Source organism: Carassius auratus, chromosome 20 (assembly GCF_003368295.1).
Source record: "Carassius auratus strain Wakin chromosome 20, ASM336829v1, whole genome shotgun sequence".
Taxonomy (NCBI): domain Eukaryota; kingdom Metazoa; phylum Chordata; class Actinopteri; order Cypriniformes; family Cyprinidae; genus Carassius; species Carassius auratus.
Window position 1 is genome coordinate 23,529,752 of NC_039262.1, and position 16,541 is coordinate 23,546,292.

The 16,541-nt window shown below is 35.7% G+C and overlaps 1 protein-coding gene across 10 annotated transcripts in view; it reads left to right on the plus strand.

Annotated features, from left to right (window-relative positions):
* Nucleotides 1-16,541, plus strand: part of pum2 (pumilio RNA-binding family member 2) — a 128,795-nt gene extending 112,254 nt beyond the window's left edge. For all 10 annotated transcript variants that reach the window (XM_026291543.1, XM_026291534.1, XM_026291538.1 and 7 more), the window contains 2 exons: nt 14,029-14,221; nt 14,325-16,541. In XM_026291543.1, the coding sequence (XP_026147328.1) occupies nt 14,029-14,221; nt 14,325-14,456 (325 nt within the window). In that variant the 3' untranslated portion in view covers nt 14,457-16,541. The remainder of the gene's footprint in view (nt 1-14,028; nt 14,222-14,324) is intronic.

The following is a 16,541-nucleotide window of genomic DNA, read 5'->3' on the forward strand; positions in this document are numbered from 1 at the left end:
CTCGGCGGACTGCACGACACTCCTCCGCCGCCCGGTGGACGGCGATGGCTCCTCCGGTTTTGGGCAGCCGGCAGGAGTCCCCTGTTCCCTGCTCCTCCCCATTCAGGCGGATGGCAGCAGGCTCTGGCCCCCTGGCGAACAGCGCCGACTCCTCCGCTCCCTCACGGACGGCAGCCGCCCCTCCACATCGCGGGCGGCGGCAGCGAGCTTGCCCGTTCCTGGCAACTCACTCCAGCCCACCGCCTCGAGCTTCCATGGCGGCACACTCCTCGCCTGCTCGATGGCACCACGGATTCACCACAGCGGCGAGGGATCTTCAACAGCGCGTCCCTCCCTTTCCCGGGCTTCGGCACCACTGTAATGATAAGACCTTCGTAATCAACGGGAAGAAGGAGGCAGGAACCGGTGGACAGTTAAAATTAAACTTTAATGACAAAAATAAATACAAAACAGCGCAGCAGCCCCTCACGGCCGACTGATGAAAAACCAAACACAACTAAAACCCAGGCCTGGTCCTCTGTCGTCCTTCACTGTCGTCGCTCCTGTTTTATATCCCTCCATCTCCTCCGTGGGGACTTGAGACCGGTGAGTGTCGCAGGTGTCGCTCATCTCCAATCAGTCCACCGGCCTCGCTCCTCGTTCCCACGTCCCTCGGCCCCGCCCCACTCGTCACAGTTGTGTGCCTCAACGGGGTTTCTGCGGAATCTTAAAAAGTCTTAAATTGTACAAGAAACTATAAATTATGATTTCAAGAGGTCTTAAATTTGGAAACAGAAAGACCAGAATTGTGATACGACTAAATGTGACGATTAAACTTAAAAAGGCTAACGTTATGATTTCGTTGAATTAACATGAGTGCTGCACATTCAAAGTCCAGTGCTGTGCTGCTTTGTGTTCTGCTTTTACCGGGGAAAGTTAAATTTTTACCAAACGCTCCACCTGTTGGCAGAGAATGAATAAGCATTTTCAATAGGGGGAAGTTATATTTGTACCAAACGGTCCACCTGCTGGCAGAGAATGAATAAGTATTTTTAATACAATTGTTTTTTTGGGGGGGTTTTTTCAGTTCAGAACAATGCAAAAATCGACCCATGTTTTTACCCTGCAAACACGCAAAGCCTTAAATGTGAACTGGTGGATTGATAAGAAGACAATGTATTATAAAAGTCTAAACATGGGGTGCGCAAAATGTATGGTCTGCAATAATATCGATATTATTGTGATTGGCCGCGGCATCTGTAAAGTGCATTTGCAGGTTTTGATCGCTGAGTGGCGCTTTAACCACAAGTTATCAAACAAGCGCAGCAAAGCACATTTTTGCAAGTAGATGCCAGCTTTGCCTCACTGAAGTGTTACATTTGACAGCTTCAGTCACGGAAAATTAAATAAAAACACTAGTAAAAATATTAAATTTATTTAATATTTAATATTCACAGATGAAAGTTAGGTACCTAATCACTTATGAAGTAATGTGCATTTCTTAGAACGGATTCAAGCAGGATAAATGGCAAGCCCGTGCCTGAGCCTGTGCTTATATTTTCTCTGAGCTACATGGTATTAAACCATATTTTAGATTTGACACATTTAAAAGGTGTGCAGTATTATTTATATTATATGAATTGTGTTATATTATTCAAAAGAAATTGTGGTTTACTTTGCATCGGAGCATTAAAAGTGGTAGCCTATTTTAGGGGGGTAGGTTACATGGATTAATATGCAAAATGTCAATATTTTCATATTATGTCTATATTTTAATTTATATTTAAAAATTCCTATAACAAAACAACATGCATTTTTTTTATTCATATTACCTGTCCTTTATTTTGGCAGATAATTTCTTGGGAAAAAGATATTTGTTTGTACACTGATTAATAAATTCTTCCATGTTTAGTAAAATATGAAATACTGTATACTTTTGTTTCCATTATTTAGGCCTAATTAGCCTAAAGCCAGAAACAAATAAATTAAACCTGCATGATTTAGCTAAATCTTTGAAACTCTAAAGAATGGATTAAAACGTCCTCGCTATTAAACTCAAGTTCTCATTATAATCAACAAAATGCACACAATGTAAAAAAGAGCTTTATTAATTGACAACTTCAGTGATTTTAAAGGGAGCCTTCTTTACTTGCTTTTACTTGCTCCCTGATTTTTTTCAGAAAAAAAATCAGACTTATTAAATCGATTTTAAAATCAATATTCAATTGACAAAGATTGTTTTTTTTTTTTTTCAAAACAAGTTTTAATATAGTTCATCATTCATTTACCAGTCAAATTTATAACGGAGACAAGATGATCAAAAAAATGACCTTAATGCTGGAAAGACCTTTATTTTGTTATTATTTTTTGTTAATACTAGCCCATCATGCACCATTCACTCAGCATTAACAGCTGTTCAGATTAAAACTGGCAGCTCCGCAGTGAGTCACTGACTCACTGACTGTCATGGACAGAGGACAGAGCAAGTGTGTATATAATTTCTAGTCTATATTTCCATCTTGTTATGCCGCTGGTTTAGTTTTTTTTTCTTTTTTTTTTTCTTATATAACTTATTTGTAAATAGAGCAGATCTATAAGGGCTGTACGATTCTGGATAAATTGAGAATCACAATTTTTTTTTGGTCTCGTATAGAGATCACGATTCTCCTACGATTCTTTTTTTATTATTAAGTTGGCTTGAGAAAGCCAACTTACTGATATTCTATTTAAACTTCTTATTATTATTCTTCGGAGACTAAAATTTTCAACTGCTACTCCTCCTAGAGCTTTAACTCTACAGACTCCAAACTCAGCCAAGATCTTCAGACTGATCTGAAGTTAGTTGCTATATCTTTTTAGACTGATCGGACTTATAGTTTTCATAAAACTGAAGATTAAATATCATAAAAATCCCATAGACTTACATTGAAAAGTCTCTGCTCAGCTGAACCTTCCGTAAACTCCAACTGTCAAAAATTCTATTCTAAACACACTGAAGCCCATTAGACTCAATCAGACTTACCTTCTATGTACTATTACTAACCCATTCAAACTCATTCAAACTCATCTATCTATCTATCTATCTATCTATCTATCTATCTATCTATCTATCTATCTATCTATCTATCTATCTATCTATATTCAAACTCATCTATCTATCTATCTATCTATCTATCTATCTATCTATCTATCTATCTATCTATCTATCTATATTCAAACTCATCTATCTATTTATATTTAAACTCATCTATTTATATTTAAACTCTATCTATATTAAAAATTATCTATCTATCTATCTATCTATCTATCTATCTATCTATCTATCTATCTATCTATCTATCTATCTATCTATCTATATTCAGACTCATCTATCTATATTAAAAATTATCTATCTATCCATCTATCTATCTATCTATCTATCTATCTATCTATCTATCTATCTATCTATCTATCTATCTATCTATCTATCTATCTATCTACTCATCTAATATTTCTAATCTATCTATCGATCTATCTATCTATACTCATCTAATATTTCTAATCTATCTATCTGTCTGTCTATCTATCTATCTATCTATCTATCTATCTATCTATCTATCTATATTCAAACTCATCTATCTATCTATATTCAAACTCATCTATCTATTTATATTTAAACTCTATCTATCTATATTAAAAATAATCTATCTCTCTATCTATATTCAGACTCATCTATCTATATTAAAAATTATCTATCTATCTATCTATATCTTCAAACTAATATATCTATCTATCTATCTATCTACTCATCCAATATTTCTAATATTTCTAATCTGTCTATCTATCTACTCATCTAATATTTCTAATCTATCATCTATCCATCTATCTATCTATCTATCTATCTATCTATCTATCTATCTATCTATCTATCTATCTATCTATCTATCTATCTTTAAACTCATCTATCTATCTAAATTCAAACTCATCTATCTATTTATATTTAAACTCATCGATCTATCTATATTTAAACTCATTGATCTATCTAACTATATTAAAAATAATCTATCTATATTCAGACTCTATCTATTTATATTAAAAATTATCTATCTATCTATCTATATATAATATATATATATATATATATATATATATATATATATATATATATATATATATATATATCTTCAAACTAATATATCTATCTATCTATCTTCATAGCAACACTCTAGCAACTATCCAAACCAACCTAGAAACCACCGAGGGTATCCTAGAAATGTCATAACAAAAACTTAGGAACCACCCCGGGTACCCTAGCAACCGCATAGCAACACCCTAGCAACCATCCTGGGAATCCTAGCAACCGCATGGCAACACCTAAGCAACCACTCCGGGAACCCTAGCAACTGCATAGCAACACCCTAGCAACCATCCTAGGTACCCTAGCAACCGCATAGCAACATCCTGGCAACCATCCCAGGTACCCTAGCAACCGCATAGCAACACCTTAGCAACCACTCCGGGTACCCTAGCAACCGCATAACACCTTAGCAACCACTAAGGGTACCCTAGCAACTGCATAGCAACCCCTTAGCAACCATCCTGGGTACCCTAGAAACCGCATAGCAACACCCTAGCAACCATCCCAGGTACCCTATCAACTTTAAACTTTTCAAACTTTTTAAACTTTCTTATCCAGCTTTCTCAAGCCAACTTAAAGTTTGTCTTGACGAACTTTTTTATCTAGTCATTATTACTATTACTATTATCATGTTTTATAATATTTTAATATTATTACTATTATCATGTTTTTTGAACAGCAAATCGTCATATTAGAATGATTTCTGAAGATCATGTGACACTGGAGTAATAATGCTGAAAATACAGCTGCATATCCCAAAATAAATTACATTTTAAAATACATTCAAGTAGAAAGTAAGTTATTTTAAATTGTACAAATATTTCAAAACTTTACTGTTTTTGCTGTACTTTTGATCAAATAAAGGCAGGTTTGGTGAGCAGAAGAGACTTTAAAAAACATTACACATCTTATGGTTCAAAAACTTTTGACTGGTATTGTGTATATAACGTATTTAAAACCCCAGTTTTTTTATATTAGAATGATGAAAAAGTTTTTTAAATCATTGCTTCAATGACTCACTCATAAACCTACCACACTTGTTTCATTACTGGATCAATCAGCGTTTTTGACGATTCTCTTGAATGAAAAATTAATTCATTGGCAAATACATTTTTAAGACACTTGTCGCCACCTAGTTGTTAATACGATGTAGCTTAGAGAAAATATAAGCACAGGCTTCACATTTATCCTGCTTGAATTCGTTCTAAGAAATGCACATAACTTCAAACTTTCATCTGTGAATATAAAATATATAAATCATTTTAACTACAGTGTTTTTCTTTCATTTTCCCTGACTGCAGCCGTCAGTTGTAACAAATCATCGAGGCAAAACTGACGTCTATTTGTGACTTAGCGGTCAAAAGCTCCAAATGCACTTTACAGATGCCGCAGCGGTGGTGCACGTGACGATAGAACCAATGTTTTGGATCACCACCTACTGTCTTTTCCTCTTTTGGAAGGCCAAAGTATATTCACTTCTGCAACAAAACACACAGCATCGTCACAACATAGCAGCTGCGCTGGCAGCTACAATAAAGTTACACCTTCTTTCTTTGTGTGAACATTTGGAAGGCATTAGGCAAATCTTCCCACATCATGATGCAGACTTGTGAAAGCGTGTTTAAATGAGGCGTTTTAGGAGGGCGTGGACAAGTCTTAACTTTTATAAATTCATAAAGTGACTACGGTGACCTTGTAATAAGAGAGAAACGGACTTGTATTAGCATAGATGCCATTCTTCTAACAATATAGCAAGTTCATTTTGTGTTATAGGAAGTGTTCCCAGTTCCGGTTGTCCTAATTAATGCAGCCTAAAAATTATTTAACTGATTTGAATATTATAAATGCGTTATGTATAAGCCAGGTTATAGAGATGGGTATTTAATCTAGATTTAAACTGACAGAGTGTGTCTGCCTCCCGAACAAAGGTTATTCCAGAGTTTTGGCACCAAATAGGAAAAGGATCTCCCACTCTTAAGACTGGTTCACACGGCAGGATAATTAGTAATAATAATAATAAGTTTATTTTATATAGCGCCTTTCTCAGACCCAAGGTCGCTTTACATAGAAATAGAATAACAAACATAATAACAGAATAAACAGATTAACATTACATAGGAAACATAAGAATTAGTGATACAAACAGTAATACAACAAAACATACAGTAAATGGATTATAAATTGTATGAGGAGAAGTGATCATTAAACAGAAATGTCTTGAGATGCGTTTTGAAGAAAGGAAGAGATGAACAGTTACGAAGAGGTTGTGGGAGGGAGTTCCAGAGTTTTGGGGCCAGGGCACTGAAAGACCTACCACCCACGGTGGAAAGTCTAGTGCGGGGAATAACAAGAAGGTTTTGGTCGGAGGATCGGAGTGAACGGGAGGGGGTGTATGTAATCAGGAGGTCACAGATGTATGGAGGAGCGAGGTTATGGAGAGCTTTGAAGGTGAGTAGTAGTACTTTGTATTTAATCCGGGACGGGACTGGTAGCCAGTGGAGTTGATGGAGAATGGGGGTGATGTGAGCAGATCGTTTTGTATGTGTAAGGAGCCTGGCTGCCGAGTTTTGAATGTATTGCAATCTTTGAAGGGATTTGGTGGGTAGACCAAGGAAAAGTGAGTTACAATAATCTAAGCGGGACATGATGAAGGAGTTAACCAAAGTCTCTGCATCACTAATAGAAAGGAAAGGTCGGAGGCGGGCAATGTTACGGAGGTGAAAGAAGGCAGTTTTAGTGAGTGATTTGATATGATGATCAAAACTGAGAGTGGAGTCGAATGTAATGCCAAGGTTTTTGACAACCGGGGTGGGGTGAACGGGTGAATCATCAATATTAAGAGTAAAAGTGTACGGTTTGGAGAGCATGCTTTTGGGGCCAATCAGCAGAATTTCAGTTTTATCCGTGTTGAGTTTGAGAAAATTGTTTTCCATCCATGTTTTTAAGTCAGAAAGGCAGTCAGTGAGCGAGTGTGGGGGGGGGGGTCAGAGAAGGAAGTAGTGGTAAGATAGAGTTGAATGTCATCAGCATAGCAGTGGAAATTTAGACCGTGGCTGCGAATAATCTGACCAAGAGGGAGAATGTATATGAGAAAGAGGAGTGGCCCGAGAACCGAATTAGGCCGATTTTAGCCCCGATTCACCCCTTCCGACAATCTTAGGATGCACCGATTATCGTAAAATAATCTGATCAAATATTCCTGCCGTGTGTGGTGTGTTAAGACTGCTCTCCTCTGCTCGGAAGAACGTCGGGACTGCTCCGATCTCAAATCGGGGATATCCAACATGTTGGATTTATTTGGCCCAATTTCTTCTCGTGTGTGGTGTCCCCCGAGGACAAACAATCACGCAGCCTGTGGACTGTGGCATGTAGCCAATCAGAAAGCGAGGTGACTAGGCGGTGAGGAAGTGACATGAAACAAAATCAAAACAGCCGGCGTATATAATATAACAAATATAACAAATACAAATAAAGTCGATGGCATAACTACATCCACAACTGCAGTCCACCAGAATACATGGAAACTAATATATGAACGTTTATTTCAACGGTTATTAATCTGTGTAGTACGTAACAACATTTCTATGAGATAAAACAACAACTTTCCTCCATATCATAATGTAGCAAGTATAGTCCATGCTCGCGTGGTCTCCACCTCTTTGACCATCGCCTTTTCTTGTTTTTCTTATGTTTTTTTTTCATAAAAAACAAAGCACAAACTATGGCACTTGTTCAAATACTGAGGTGCTAAACCATTTACGGCTCTATAAGTTATAAGCAAGATTTTAAAATATGTACAATGTTTAATAGGGAGCCAGTGCAGAGTTGAAAAAGCCAGGCTAATATGGTCATACTTCCTGTTTCTAATAAGAACTCTAGCTGCTGGATTTTGAACCAGCTGTAGATTGTTTATTAAGTGTGCAGAACACCCACCCAATAAAGCAGTACAATAATCTAACCTTGAGGTTATGAACACATGAATTAACGTTTCCGCATTTGACATTGAGAACATAGGTTGTAATTTAGATATATTTTTGAGGTGGAAAAATGCAATTTTACAAATGCTAGAAACGTGACTTTCAAAGAAAAATTAGCACACATAGGTTCCTAACTGAGAATATCTCTGTATCTCAACAAGGAATAGTTCTTTGGGTTTGAGACTTTAGTCTTTGCAACTTTAGGGATCTTATCTGTTCACGAACAGCTTGTAACATTCCAAAGAGAAAGGAAACCTTGAAATAGCATGATTTGACCCCTTTAATATATAAATTATTAATAAAGCATATTATGTACAGACAAGCAACAGAGCCCAGAATTTGCACAGAATGCACAAAGAGTCACATTAAGTGTTTTCCTCCCATAGAGTCCATGAAGAAAATGTTTAATGCATTAAGGTTGAGATGTTAAAACACTAAAATAGGTATTTAAATGGTACTATTTATAGACAAGCATGTATGGCCAGAATATGAACTAATTGATCGAAGTTTCAAATTAAGCTGTTTCCTCTCATAAAATATTATACAGAAATTTCATAACATGCAATTCAGCACACAATGTTTAGATTCTAGGTTCATCTTCATGCTTGCCTGTACTGCCTGAATATTTTGACAAAAGTATAAAATTTTCATATATTCTAGATTCATTACATGTAAAGTAAATCATTTTAAAGCATATAACATGCAAAGTTGACTGGAAGAAATTGGGTAGGAAAGGTGCACAAGCAACAGGATGACCGAAAGCTTGAGAATACTGTCAAGCAGATTCAAACGTTTGGGAAAGCTTCACAAGGAGAGGACTGGAGCTGGAGTCAGTGACACTCAGATGTCAAGAGTCAAGACACTCAGATGTCTTCAGATGTTAGAAGTATCTTACCTGGGCTAAAAGAGAAAAAGAACTGGACTGTTGCTCAGTGGTTAAAAGTCCTCTTTTCAGAAAAAAAGTTACTTTTTAATTTATTTTGGAAATCCAGGTCTGGAGGAAGACTGGAGAGGCACAGAATCCAAGCTACTTGAAGTCCAGTGTAAAATTTCCCAAGTCAGTGATGATTTGGTGTGGTGTGACGCTGCTGGTGTTGGTCCATTGTGTTTTATCAAGTCCAAATTCAATGCAGCCATCTACCAGGAGATTTTGGAGCATTTTACAGTATGCTTCCATCTGCTGACAAGCTTTATGGAGATGCTGAATTCCTTTTCCAGCAGGTACCTATCCACAGTGCCAAAACCACTTCCAAGTTATTTGCTGACTAATATCACAGTGTTTGATCGGCAAGCTAACATGCCTGACCTGAACCCGATATAGAATCTATGGGATATTTTCAAGAGAAAGATGAGAAACAGACAATCAAACAATGAAGACGAGCTGAGGGCTCATTAGTGCTACAGGCTGATTGCTTCCATGCCACACCTCACTGGTGCTGTCATTTGTGCTAAAGGAGTCACAACAAATGTTTTTGTTTTGCAAATGAAGGAAATGTAGAGTTTGGTTCCAAAACGCGATAAGCGCCATTTAAAAAATAAATTAAAAAAATATATATAATAAAAAAAGTTTCCTCCAAAATCAGTATTTTGTCTGGTCAGTATTGAAAAGTCCATTTTTAATTTGACTCAAAATGTGATATTCGCAGAGTTATTGCATCATGTTTTCTTCCTTTTTTTTTTTTCAAACCGCAACAAACGCCAGTCTCCCTTTTTTGCAGAATGCGATATATCTACCCAACCAATCACAGCACACCATTCCACACACTCTAGACAATAATGGCGGCGCTTTAAATATACCCAGCATACTAGTTTTCCTAATCTACTTTGTACTTTGAGATCAACAAACAAGGGTTGCACAATAAATCACATGTGATTGTCATGTGCATCTCGTTAGTAAAGCTGGTTCTGGCTCTAACTTATAGAACCTCTTCTGTATCATCAACACAAGGAAGAAACATATGTAATAAAATATATTTTATTAACAAAATATAGACAGGATTAATAAACAACTACTAAATGAATACCATAAATGAAATGGGAATAAAGTGCATAAGATGCATAAAATGTAAGAGATTATGGTAGGTGTTGCAATGTCAGAGATACGTTATCTGTAAAGATAAACTGTCTCTACTCTGAAAGAAATAAGGTGAAGAACCCTGTTTTGCATCAAACAAATACATGAACGATTTGCTACAAACTCCAATCAGCTATATAATATCTAATGTAAATTAGAAAAATCATATACTGATAATATCTAACAATTCAAAGAGGTTTGGATAAGTGATATTTACGTTCTGTAAATTTGCATGCACAAGATAAGCTTTGTGAAGGTGTAAATCGCATTTCAAGCATAACAAAAAATATTATTTGCAGCATTTTACTGTTACTCATAAGTGTATTTTGAAACTGCAGCTTCATGCTAAAAGTAAAATAGACATGATCTGCATTCTTCTGACTTCCATTTTCCTGTGCTAACACTTTTGGCACAATGGGTCTCATTCATGAAACACGAACGAATTTTTGTGTAAATCGTGTGTAAAGTGGTTCTGGCGTAAATTTTCTGATTCATTAAAATGTTCGTATTTTCCAAATGTTAGTTAGTACGAAATAAATCTACACCTGCTCTCAGCCACGCGTAAATAGTGCGTTTAACATCTGAACGGTTTGCTCATTAATACGGCTGCATTTGAATTCACCTTAATCGGGTACATATTTACGCCGCATTTTGAAAAAAATATATAGTATAAATTATATATAGTAAATTAATTAAGTTTTTTCTTTTCACTTCTGGGACTGTTCGATTAACAGATGAACTCCATTAATAGCATCTGTAATATGCTGCCAAGCTTCCTTTTTTTAGAACCTGATACGCCACTATGTACGCTTGAAAATAAAACGTGGCGTTTTGAATGAACTTCTGATAATAAAACTTCAATTTCTGCAGCTGAGAATTTTTTTTCATTCGCTTTTGAGAAGACATGTTGAAATCCTTCCTTTGGTGTCATAATATGATGCCCATATATAGTCGTCAGTCGGATTTAATGGGTGGGATTTATGGTAATTGAGAATGAGCGTGCACACGCGTCCCATTTATGACTGATTGGAATTCATTAACACACACACTTGTGTGTTACTTTTCACTATCACATCTGACGTTTACGAAGTATTTGTGAATCAGGAGAAGAGTTTTAGGAAAGGTCTCTTTACTTGCAAATCACTCACATATTTACTCGTATATTTACGAATGTTTCATGAATGAGACCCATTTTGTTCACTAAAATACGGTCAAAAGTACTGCAAGCCTGTGAACAGTGATTTGCAAGCAAAAACAACAGTTTAAAGAACTGCAAAACGGATTAACTGCATAGAACCAGTCTGTGTGTGTAAAAAACTTTTACTAAAACTAAATGACGTGTAGTGCTCGTGGGGCAAAAAGGTTCTAAAATATTTTTTCTCTGCACTTACAATTTTGGCACGATTCTCTCACTGACTGAGTTTTGCCAACTTTGTTGTAGCCATCCACATGAGCCTCATGCTGACTCACCATTTACTCTTATCTGATTGGTAAAATAAACATATCATATGCCAAAACATTAATCTTAATGTAGTTCCACATCGTTCTCGCTGCCAGAATGGTACTTTTATCGTACATATAGGCTACATTAAAAATAAATTTATAACTAATTAATTAATTTAAAACATGATATTTTAAGTTGTGTACCATTAGGTCAGACTCCCATGTAGTACGTAGATCAACTTCTATGTTGTGTATTTTCAATACATGTTGTTAGTATATCTTATTGTGTTGTCACATGAAGTGTTTTCTTTATAAAGGTTTATATTAGGGATAAAATGCTTCATTTTCATCTTTCAACTTGGATTATTGTAGCGTTGTTTTAGAAGTAAATGAAGAGAAATGTGAGAATTTAATTTTTATTTTCTGTAGTTGTAGGTTGTGCATTAGCCTTAATTTAGACCAGCTTAAGCAAATCAATCATTTCAGGAATATTCATACATAAAGGCTGATGTTTTTTTCTTTATTATTCATTGTATTGAAGGCTTTAGACAATTTGTCAGCTTTACCAGTTCATATAGATTTGAATAACATATACCCTGTCCTATACCGACTATGAACACATTTCCACCATTTATGCCTATGAAAGGTGATCAAGCCTATCAGAGTAGGTATGGGGCAGAGTGACTTGTGTACTTTTAGCCTTGAAGTACAGTGTATGTAACCTGGTTGAGAGCATAGAACTATTATCATCAATTATTGAGAATCTTATCAGTTTAAAGGTATCCACAAAACATCCATTCAAGTTAAATCCAAGAAATAGTGTGTGTGTGTGTGTGTGTGTGTGTTTTAAATGTTTTCATTCATAGGTAATAACCCATTTAATTTCAATTACATTTTGACCACTGAGTTTCCTTAAAGACATTTGACCAGAAATTTGTTCCTCTTTGTTCTTCCAACCATAAATGTCACCCCTACTATATTCAGATGGTGCGGATTTTGTTGTGAAGACAATTTATAAGCTTTCTTTCTATAAATATCAAATAAAAAAATATAAAGAATAATATAAATATTACAGTTAAATTCAATTTATCTATATCTATAAATCTATTTATCTACACCGTATTCCAAAATGAAAATGTAAATTGGATGTTAGTGTCAAACACTATTTTTTTATTTTCTTTTTTCTTGTTTTTTTTTTTTTTTTTTCAATTAAACTCATGGATGGTATTGTGTCTCAGGGCTCTTTGGATCACTGAAATTAATCTCAGACACCTGTAATAATTTGCCAAATGAGCCCAATTAAACAAAAATTACTTAAAAAGGATGTTCCACATTACTAAGCAAAGCCACAGGTTTCAAGCAATATGGGAATAAAAAGGATCTCTCTGCTGCTGAAAAGCATCAAATAGTACAATGCCTTGGACAAGGTATGAAAACATTAGATATTTCCCAACAAGGCTGTGACATCAACAGGGAGGTGGTGGAACATGTATTTTGCCGGAATCATGTGTAGAGAGCTGGTTGGCCCCTTTAGGTTCCCTGAAGGTGTGAAAATGACCTCGGAAAAATGTAAAAGATAAGAAACTCATGGTGTGGCCACCATCCTCCCCTGACCTCAACTCTATTGAGAAACTTTGAAGTATCCTCAAGCAAAATATCTATGAGTGTTGGAGGCAGTTCTGATCAAAACAGCACTTCTGACATCCTGCAGACAAATTCAAGCAGAAACTCTTCAAAAACTCACAAGTTCAATGGATGCAAGAATTGTAAAGGTTAAAATTTAAAGAAGGGTTTCTATGTTAAGATGTAACTTGCCCTCTCAGGATGTTTTTGTTTAAAATAGCTTTTGATATTTTAGTAAAAATTACCACCTAATGCTACAAATTCAGTAAATGCCCATTTTCAGTTCTTTACAACCTATAAAATGTTTTAACTGTTAGAGATAATACTTTGAAGTGCATTTAGATTTTTTTTTTATTTTTTTTTTTTGGAAATACTGTTATCATTAGGAGGTTAGTTCAATAAAATTTGAACTATACTTTAATGGTTGATGAGTTGAAAATTATACTGACTGAGATTTGAATTGACTATTTATGAAAATCAGAGAAGGATGTCATTTGCATAATAATTTGGAACGCGGTGTATATAAAACTTTTTTACAGAGCCAACTCTATCTCAAAACAAGTAGTTGTTTTATAGTATTACAGTAAAGCTGTTATTTTCAGTCAACAAAATTGAGGAATGGTAATAACAGTAAATAACCCCAAATTAACCATGTACTAACAATGTTTATTATTATTATTACGGTGTGCTTTTTGAGTATAATTTTTGCATAATGTATTAAATATTTAAGATATTATGTAAAGATATATAAAGATAACCTTTGGTCATCTGAAAACTGTATTTCCCTTTATTGTGTTTGTGTCTGTCTCTTCTAGTAATGTTGTAGAGAAATGTGTGATTCATTCTTCTCGTGCGGAGAGGGCCCTATTAATCGATGAAGTCTGCTGTCAGAAGGATGGCCCTCACAGTGCCCTGTACACTATGATGAAGGACCAGTATGCAAATTATGTAGTGCAAAGAATGATTGACATGGCTGAACCTGCCCAGCGCAAGATCATCATGCACAAGGTAAATGCACAGAATGCTGTTGCATAATTAAAATAATTGAAGAAAAGATTAAAAATGCAATCATCCTGGGCAGGGTTTAAATCATTGTTATTGTCAATTTCAGATTCGACCCCATATTGCCACTCTCCGTAAATACACATATGGAAAACACATCCTGGCTAAGTTAGAGAAGTACTACATGAAGTGTGGATCAGACCTAGGCCCTATTGGAGGCCCCACCAATGGCTTAATTTAAGGGCCTCCCACCCAACCCATGCCCCTTTCCCTCAAAAGGGAATCTATTATGGGCATCTCCTCCACCGTGGAGTTCATACCCTATAGGGGTTTTACCCCAAAAAAATGAAAGGAAAAGAAATTGGCCTCACCTGAGAATGCTGAGATGTCTGACTAGTTGCTGGTGCAGTTCCCGGTGTAGTGCCCATTGTTACCTCAACTAGAGACTGCATGGTCTGTAAGTGGTTTCCTGGGTAAAGCAGAACACCCTTGTTCATGATGTAATTGATGTAACTGACTGTTTCCTTTTTTTCTTTCCTAGTAAATATCTTGTACATTTTTTACCTTGTACATTTTCTGTAGAAAAAGGAATGTTTGCTGTTATTTTACAGTTCTTACAATTTACACCAGCAAGTGACTTTATAAGGACAAACTGAGTGAATATTTTTAATTAACATTTTATTTTTTATTTTTCCTATCCATACTTCTTAATAGCAAATTCAAGAAGTGTGATACTTTTAAGCCCTGTTTTAGCCTGATGGTACACATGCCAAGGCTGCTGATGAAAAATAATGAACCAGTCAGCTTGATCTTAAAAAAATCTTGCTTGTAGATGACCACTTCCGTCTGCCATGCCATTGAGTTAGTTGCGTTATTCTAAAAGAATCAAAGAGCTTCACTGCCTTTAAACGGGGGTGATATGATTCATAAGTGGTTTGAAGTGGCTGCAATTCCCATCTATTTTTTTCTTTCCCTCCCTCATGTGTGCACCGTTTTTGATTAACTGCTCCACTTCCGTTTTGGGTTGCATGGTAGGTATGCAAGGCCTGCAGGGGGTGGGGAGATTCGGCATACTGTGCTTGGATTTAATGTTTTAATGGAATTATTTTTCTTTGTCATCATGTTTGTGGATCATCTGTCTGTTTTTTTTTTTTTTAACACTGCCCTAGAAACAGTATAGTTGTACTGATTATCCTCTCTTTACATTGTAAATGTAATCTTCAATGTAATGTAAGCATCTTCATGTACAAGTACAAATATTGAATTGTTGCTGTTTTTTGGCTGTTGGGGGAGGCGGCGCTTGAGTCTTAGATGATGCTCTCCTAGGCAAAGTGAGGAGTTGGTAGGCGACGTCCCTGTCCTCAAAGGACTTTTGAGCTTGGTGCAAGTAGAACCGATTTGATTTCATGAAGATGAGAAGTTGCAGGGTAGGATCAAATGTACAGCATTCAGCAGTATAGATTTAGAATGCGCAAGATTATACTTTTCAGAGAAAGGACATCGGGCTGCTGTCTTCTGCTGCACACTCTTTTTTTGTTTGGCTAATATATTAATGGCTTTTTTTCCTTTTCTTCATATGAATAAATGTAGAATACATGTAGTATGTGTGGGATAATTAAGTGTTAGTTTATTAGTTAAATAGAAAAAAAATAATCTAGTTGTGATGTTGGAAAGGCCTTGCTAAATTGCATAGTGATTTGCTTTTATTTTGTCTGTACAGTTGTACATTTGTAAACGTTAATGCTGTAAATGGAATGTCTTTTACACTTTTTGGGGAAGAAAAATCTAAAATGTGCATTTTGATGTGTGAATATTCATCACTCCTTTCCCTTTGAATATAATGTATACAGTTTTCTTTGAACAAGCATTATTTTAAAGAAGAAAAAGAGAAAAACTTTTTATACATCACAATCTCAAGGTGGTTTTGTTTTTAATCAGTTCTCGGAAAATGGTCAGCCTCCTTATGTACGACAACTTCTGTTAACATTTAGTCATTTTGATGTGTGGCAGTTGAATAAAATAAGACATTTCTGAATTAAAAACAAAAACACATGGGCCTCTCTTTGGTCCTACCTGCTGCCATGGAAATTTCACAGGACAGGACAATAATTATTTTTGTATAAAGGAGTGCTGTATTTTGGAGCAGCCACTAACTTGTAAGCAAATTAATTGTAAGATATTGTCATTTATATAAATATGAACATATGAGTTTTGTCACACTGTCAGAGTCATGTACATTTTCAGGAGGCCTTATGTACCGTGTGTACAGATGTTAGATGAGAAAAAAACAGACTTTGTATGATTAAACTGTTCTTGTAACATTTTA